Source organism: Daldinia caldariorum (assembly GCF_022478825.1).
Source record: "Daldinia caldariorum strain CBS 122874 unplaced genomic scaffold F4812scaffold_6, whole genome shotgun sequence".
NCBI classification, from domain to species: Eukaryota; Fungi; Ascomycota; class Sordariomycetes; order Xylariales; family Hypoxylaceae; genus Daldinia; species Daldinia caldariorum.
The window spans coordinates 40,812-48,551 of record NW_025953042.1 but is presented as its reverse complement, the minus strand read 5'-3'; the positions used below and the strand labels follow the sequence as shown (position 1 = coordinate 48,551).

General features: G+C 49.8%; 3 protein-coding genes across 3 annotated transcripts; 2 read left to right on the top strand and 1 right to left on the bottom strand.

Annotated features, from left to right (window-relative positions):
• Positions 1-1,413: 1,413 nt before the first annotated feature.
• F4812DRAFT_450662 (glutamine:fructose-6-phosphate amidotransferase) lies at positions 1,414-4,024 on the top strand (the record flags this gene model as incomplete). The annotated part of the gene is made up of 5 exons (XM_047936115.1): positions 1,414-1,418; positions 1,648-1,730; positions 1,873-2,104; positions 2,169-3,745; positions 3,804-4,024. The coding sequence occupies 5 exons, from the start codon at positions 1,414-1,416 to the stop codon at positions 4,022-4,024; spliced, it is 2,118 nt and encodes a 705-aa protein (XP_047790929.1).
• Positions 4,025-5,082: 1,058 nt separating this feature from the next.
• F4812DRAFT_458142 (proteasome endopeptidase complex, beta subunit) lies at positions 5,083-6,065 on the bottom strand (the record flags this gene model as incomplete). The annotated part of the gene is made up of 3 exons (XM_047937317.1): positions 5,083-5,690; positions 5,813-5,960; positions 6,036-6,065. The coding sequence occupies 3 exons, from the start codon at positions 6,063-6,065 to the stop codon at positions 5,083-5,085; spliced, it is 786 nt and encodes a 261-aa protein (XP_047790928.1).
• Positions 6,066-6,600: 535 nt separating this feature from the next.
• F4812DRAFT_458141 (HCNGP-like protein-domain-containing protein) lies at positions 6,601-7,519 on the top strand (the record flags this gene model as incomplete). Its single annotated transcript, XM_047937316.1, has 3 exons — positions 6,601-6,666; positions 6,743-6,791; positions 6,867-7,519. The coding sequence occupies 3 exons, from the start codon at positions 6,601-6,603 to the stop codon at positions 7,517-7,519; spliced, it is 768 nt and encodes a 255-aa protein (XP_047790927.1).
• Positions 7,520-7,740: the final 221 nt, after the last annotated feature.

Below are 7,740 nucleotides of genomic sequence, written 5' to 3'. Positions count from 1 at the left end.
TTGGAGATATTATTTTACGAGAAAATGGGAGAAGAAAAATCAAGAAACAAAGTGGCTTCATGGGACAATCATTGGCGACGTTGAGAATATGTGCAACATGATTCTTTTTCGTTCTCGGAGCGCCGAACCGGATGTGGAGGCGAAGTTGAGATGGGCTGGATGTAATTCTTGTAGGACAACAACAAAATAATTTTATTATCGTCGTATTAACAATGCTAGCCATTGCCTAGATGACCAAAGGCTCGGCACACTGCATAGATCTATAGCATCGATTGGCTGCGTTAAAAAGGATAGGAGGTTAGGGGCAATGAAGACAAAGAACAACATGGGAGAAAAACAATGGGCTGACAGCTGGATTCCGCCCTTTGCAACGAATAGAATAATACAACTCGAGACTGGGAATGAGGGACATAGGAATGTAACTTATAAGTAACTTAAATAACTCAAGTGGTTTGGATTGAGTATTAAATGACGAGATTGGCTCTAAAAGATATGGAAGGATTGAAAAAGAAGTTTCCTTTTTTACAGTTGCAGCATCTGGAAAGCCAGGTAACACTTTTAGCAGGTTATGAGGTACATATGTACCTACACTATGTGCGTGGCATACACGTACGCACATACATGTACATACCTAGGTACTTCCTAAAAACTTGAACCACATACTGCCACTGCCCAGGTTCTTAGCAGGCCGGGCGGGCAGTAGACACCCGTCAAACGCACCTACAATGCGGTATGATTGATACATAGTGTTAGGTTTAGATAGGTACTTACCTCATGTACATACGTTGCAGCTGCATGATGCTGTGGATGCTGAAGTTGTGGTGGGGTTAAAAGAGGTATCTTATAGGTATCTTACAGGTTGCGCTAGTAAGTTCGAGCAAGCAAGAAGATACTTAGCTTATACTTTACACGAATAAAGCAGGGATTTGATCGTAACAAGGTAGGACCTAGATACATCACCTCTCTCCCCCCCTTCCCCTCCACTTACCCCCTGGCAGCCCCTCTTACCATCTGAGGTCCATCGCTGCCCACTAGCAGCAGTACTATGGTAGCTACGTCTTCGTACACGCCCACTGCCTCATCTAAAAGCCTATGCCAGCACCAGCACCAGCACCAAGTGTTCTTTCTTAGAAAAAGCCATAACAACCCTTTTACCTTTAAAACTCCCAGCTTAGCCCCCTACCTAACCTTCCCCCCTCCAAATACGTTTTTGCTACTCTGTCCTTTCTTCTTCTTATTCTCTCCTAATCTTGCAACTCCCCAAAGGCTTTCCACAAGCTCACCGCTATTGACTCTCGTTCATCGTTGATACCCTGGGAAGACTCTCTAGAGCTTGGGAGAAGAGTGAATCCCGCAGTTCAGGCCAGATAATACACCCATATTCTAGCTTTGCAATCCTAAGCTAAAGACAACATGTGGTATGTGAATTCGATCGAAATCCTTTATTCCGCCGTGTTCTTCGCTCCTAGGAATCGAAATGGGGAGCGATCTTTGTCCTATCCGCAAATCTGGCGGTCAACCCACTTCATGATTCAAAGCTCCAACTACGTCTTGACGGGGGTTTGGGCTTTGAGATGAAGTTGCTGGGACAAGATTAGTTCTTGGGAGGATTCAGCTGTTGGAATCAATTTCGAGTGCTAATTCAAGTTTTCATAATAGTGGAATTTTTGGTTATATTAATTACCTGGTCGAGAAGGACCGGAAGTATATCCTTGACACATTGGTAAACGGTAAGATCCAACCACATACCTCATCCCGCTCTCCTCCATCCTCTCTACACTTCTTCTCCATCTTATAGTCCAGATTTACGGACAATAAACAAGATAATAAATGGGAACCTGAAAACTGACGCTTAATTTTTCTTTTAAACAGGTCTCTCACGTCTAGAGTACCGTGGATATGACTCGGCCGGTATAGCCGTCGACGGCGACAAGAAGAACGAGGTGCTCGCTTTCAAGGAGGTCGGCAAGGTCGCTAAGCTCAAGCAACTCATCGATGAGTCCAAACCAGACCTCACCAAGGTCTTCGATTCGCATGCCGGTATCGCCCATACTCGATGGGCTACTCACGGCCCTCCCTCTCGGCTGAACTGCCATCCCCACCGGTAAATATATTTACACAGTAGAGCTTACGAGTCCCCTTGCTAATTCCACCCGTCATTTTTCTAGATCTGACCCCACATGGGAATTTTCAGTCGTCCACAATGGCATCATCACCAATTACAAGGAATTGAAGACCCTCCTTTCCGCAAAGGGCTTTAAGTTCGAGACCGAGACCGACACAGAGTGCATTGCAAAGCTCGCAAAGTACCTTTACGACCAACATCCCCACATTGACTTTGTCGACCTTGCTAAAGCCGTCATCACCGAGCTCGAGGGTGCCTACGGCTTGCTGATCAAGTCTGTTCACTACCCCCATGAGGTTATTGCTGCTCGCAAGGGTTCACCCCTAGTGATCGGTGTAAAGACCCAGAAGCGCATGAAGGTCGACTTTGTCGATGTAGAGTATTCCGAGGAGAACGGCGCCTTGCCCGCCGAGGCTGCTTCGCAGAACGTTGCTTTGAAGAAGCAAAGTAACAACTTGTTGGCTCCGAGCTCCCTGCTTGGCGCCCCCGACAAGTCCCTACTCCACCGCTCGCAGTCTCGAGCTTTCATGACCGACGATGGCTTGCCAATGCCCGCCGAGTTCTTCCTCTCATCTGATCCCTCGGCTATTGTTGAGCACACGAAGAAGGTCATGTACCTAGAGGATGACGACATTGCCCATATTCACGAGGGCTCGCTGAATATCCACCGCCTCAAGAAGGCTGATGGTAGCTCGAATGTTCGTAACATCCAGACCCTGGAGCTCGAGCTCCAGGAAATCATGAAGGGCAAGTTCGACCATTTCATGCAGAAGGAAATTTTCGAACAGCCCGAGTCCGTCGTCAACACCATGAGAGGTCGTCTCGACGTAGAAAACAAGAGCGTCACCCTTGGTGGTCTAAGATCATACATAGCTACTATCCGCCGATGCCGACGTATAATATTCATCGCTTGCGGAACAAGTTATCATTCTTGCATGGCTGTCCGAGGTATCTTTGAGGAGCTTGCCGAGATTCCAATTGCTGTAGAATTGGCTTCCGACTTCCTCGACAGAGAGGCGCCGGTTTTCCGTGACGACACATGCGTTTTCGTTTCTCAATCCGGCGAGACGGCTGACTCCTTGATGGCCCTCCGATATTGTCTAGAGCGTGGCGCTCTCACCGTTGGCATTGTCAACGTGGTCGGTTCTTCCATCTCTCTTTTGACCCACTGCGGTGTTCACGTCAACGCCGGTCCCGAGATCGGTGTAGCCTCCACCAAGGCCTACACATCGCAATTCGTTGCCATGGTTATGTTTGCTCTGTCTCTTAGCGAGGACCGAGCATCCAAGCAAAAGAGACGTGAGGAGATCATTGAGGGTCTCTCTAACATCTCTACACAGATCAAGGAAATTTTGAAGTTAGACCAGTCGATCAAGGAGCTCTGCTCCAAGACCTTCAAGAACCAGAAATCTCTACTTCTGCTGGGACGTGGCAGCCAGTACTCGACCGCTCTCGAGGGTGCTCTGAAGATTAAGGAAATTTCTTATCTTCACTGCGAAGCTGTCATGTCTGGTGAGCTCAAGCACGGTGTGCTGGCTCTGGTAGATGAGAACCTCCCTATTATTATGATCCTGACTCGTGACGACTTATTTAAGAAGTCACTTAATGCTTACCAACAAGGTACGTGAAATTTTCAATCCTTACAGTCTAGCTTTAGCCAATTCTAACGAATGTATAGTTATCGCCCGTGGCGGACAGCCTATCGTTATCTGCAACCCCGGGGATGTGGAATTCCAAGCGAGCCAAGCACAGAAGATCGAGGTTCCCAAGACTGTCGACTGCCTCCAGGGTATCCTCAACGTTATCCCGCTCCAGCTTATTGCTTACTGGTTGGCTGTTATGGAAGGCCTAAACGTCGACTTCCCACGAAACCTGGCCAAGTCGGTCACTGTTGAATAATCTTGTGCGTCTGTAGGATTAGACTGATCATTGGCGGTTTTTGAGGCAAAGCGGGAGTTTTGCTATAAAACGATATCACGGTGGGCAGTCGGACTTGGGGGCTATTGAGAGCGTCCTTATATACATGGGAGCGGGATTGTGATTTGGGAGGGAGCCCTCGGAAGAGAAGATAGCCATTATCTTCCGTATTCCCCGATGCTGCATGTTGGCCCCCACGCGCAGTCTTTGACGTGGGACAATGTACTGCAGAGGTGGTAGATAGACGATTATCCATGTAATGCTGGCTAGGATAACCTAGACGAAGATACCGAGCAATAAACAAAAATGATTAACTATACAGCACTATCTATCTTACCTTTTGAAATGTGTTTCTGCTATTAGATGTTTGTACACTTTTATATAATGATGCGAGGACTTGAGAGCGGCAAATGTCATCAGGAGCTATTGAAACGATACGTGAAGTATTTACATTGATGCTTTTCCAGGCTTTTGGAATGAGGGATACGTTGACCATAAATTCTGGGCGCATCGTTATCTTGGATTTTGTAGCGAAAATAGCACATAAATACCTAGGTACTCATATATCTCTAACTCAAATATTACCGAGTCTTTTTTTATTTGTTTTTTTTCTTTGCTACCCTATTTCCCCTTTTCCTTTTCCTCTTCTTCTCTACGGTCGGAAGGGCGTTGCAACTCTGGAGCAAAGCAAGTAGTATATCTCCTTCATCATTGTTTCTTATTTGTATGGATTACGTAAGGTAGGTACCTAACCTAAGGTAACATAAGTGATCTCGCCTGCCCTTTGCTCTCTCTCCCCTAATGCTGAACGAAAAGGATGGCTCTTTTTTGGGTGACCTTATATTCCCAGCCCTCCAGTCTCCGTAATGGTAATGCTAGCTGGCCGCGGTACGAGTAGATGCAGACGTGGACCTTGGGGTTGTGCGCGCGGGGCGAGTAGTTAAGAGTAGTAGTATTTCGTTAGTTAGTGAGTAGTGGTAGCGAGTAAAAAGGGTTTAGGAGAGCTGTGGAAGGGGTGGGCGCGGGGGAAGAAGCGGCTTTTATACGGTCTGAGTGCCGTAGCCCTTGATGCGGTCGGCGAAGGCCCAGCTCTGCTCCTCGAGCTTCTCGTTCTCGGAGAGGTCGATGCCGTCCTTGGTGACGACGGCGAGGGAGTAGGCGTCGAGGGAGCGGGCGTCGCGGTAGAACAGGACCTTCATGCACTCGCGGACGACCTCGACGGCCTTCTCGCGGGTCAGGTTCGCGACGGACTCCTCGTCGGGGACGTAGCGCCGCATGATGGGCTGGGCGAGCATGCTGCCGAAGCCCGTGGCGAGCGAGGGCGAGGAGTAGGTGGTTCCCAGGAGGTCGGCGGCGGCGAGGAAGGGCTTGCCTTCCTCGTCGAGCCCGGCCACGAGCAGGTGGTTCCACAGGGGGTCGAACTTGGAGCGCCGGTGGTACAGCAGCTTCGACAGGTACTTGTGCAGGCTCCGGGCGTTGAGGGTGTGCGCCGCCGTCTGGTGGTAGGCCTCGTCGATGGCGAGCTCCGTCAGGTGCCGGTCCAGGTACTGCATGTCGGAGACGTCGCCGCCGAAGCCGACGAGGGAAGTGCCGGCGAAGGTGCGGATGCGCTTCACGTCGGTAAAGCGGGCTAGGGAGCCGTAGGAGGCTTTTGGGGGGAAGGGTATACAGTTAGTGCTGGGTATATATAGGTACGTATAGAGGAGTAGGTAAAAATAGATAAGGTGGGTGAGTGAGGGGGTTTGGATATGGATATGAATATATGCGTACCCAAGTTATCTGCTGCCATGACCACACCGTCCTTGAACTTGATCGCCACCACCGACGTTCCCGTTACGACGGGAGACTGGGTGTGCTGGTTGGGACCGTTGGTCTGCATGTATGAGGCATCGTAGGCGCCGTAGACGTCGTCTCTGGGCTGTGTGAAGCCGGGTTGTTAGCCAGGTACGATTCTGGACTCTTGGGAAGAGATGATGCTATCATAGGTACTTACACGGCCCCAAGCTTGTGGTCGATGATCCATAATGAATTGAGTTGGGTAGCGGGATAAGGGTTGGAAGAATTGAGATCGAAATGGGTTCAAAACTACGTCGGTAGTGTAGCGATAATATGGAAGTCGTTGCTTATGGAATCTGGGAGATGTAAGGCAAAGCGAAGCTCCAGTATACTATGTTACCTACTGGTTTGGACGTTGAACCGCTGGAGCTTGGAGCTGCGCGTCAGTTCTGCCTTCTGGGCCAGGCTGTTGGGGGGTACGTACTTCTTGCTCCATTTTACATCCGGGTGCTTTATCAGCTGTTTGGCAGCTGTGCAGTTTTTGATACAGGCACATACCTAGGTACTTAAGTACCTACTGCATCGAGACCCACTTCAAATTTAGGATACGTACCGACGTCAACTTGTGATGAGAAGCTCATAGGTACATTGTGACACTGTTCAATCATTACATGATTATCTCGTGATTTAACTTCATACCAATATACTCATATTTTTTACTTAAAATTTCCAACCTGTAAACTACATACCTACATAGTGCTATCCGGTATCAAAGTTTCATAATGGCACTTGTGGGCTACGAGAGCAGCGACGAGGAAGAAGAGATCGCGCAGCAGCCAGATTCAAAGGTATGAATGAGAACATGAGATGATATACACAATTACACCGGTAGGCATTGGACAGCACTGATTCCGCCGAGGCCAGCCACTGAAACAAACTCAAGATACTACTATAAGCCCGGATCAAAAGCAAGGTACGCGACTCTCCCCTTTTGTCTATCTCATTTCTCCATATGCGTTCCTGGCTAGCCTCTCTGACTAGTGAATAGACGTCCCAGCGGAATCTAGTGCAGCCTCGCAGAAGCAAGATGAGCAACCAGCAGCTATCATCGGGCCGCAGATAGGCCCAGCAGCAGCAGCCGGCCCCAGCTTTCCTCCGCTGGAAGAAGCGCCACTAGAAGACGACGAGGACAGCGGGCCAGGCCTACCCCCAGGATCGCCGTACACAGCAACACGCGCGCTCATGCGGGACCTCACGCTGCCCACGGTCCCGAACACGGATATCCCGCCGTCGCCCCCGGGCTCACCGCCTCCCGGCACCAGCGCCAAGTTCGAGCGGTTTCTCGAGCTCAAGCGGCAGGGCGTGCACTTCAACTCGCGGGTGGCCCAGAACCCGTCCCTGCGCAACCCGGCGCTGACCGACAAGCTGCTGTCGTTCGTCGACCTCGGCGCCCCGGCGGACCAGTACTGCACCACCTTGCCCACCGACCTCTGGGATCCGGCTGCCTTCCCGCGGTGGGCGTACCGCGAACAGCTTAAGCAGAGCCAGGCCGAGGTCGAGAAGGCGAGGGCTAGGGCTAAAGGCGCGCCTGTGGATTTCGTAGCTGCTGGGGAGACGCAGGGTGCTGCTCAGCAGGGTGGCACGCAAGGAGGTGCAGGTAAAGCGAGCACGGGGAAGCGGAAGACAAGGTTTGACGCATAGAATGAACGTATGCCGTAATTACTACGATGGCAGCCTTAATAGCTATCTTGAACGGGGGATAGCAGATATGTGAGTTTCTACGATAGTTCATATTCTCTATCTACAGGCTTCAGTCTCTAACGTTCCTCAGATAGTTGGTCAATTTCAGATACCCATTTCCTCATTTATTTGTATAAGTTGTTTTTATGTTCATTTTTATCCATGTTTTATTTGGTATAGTA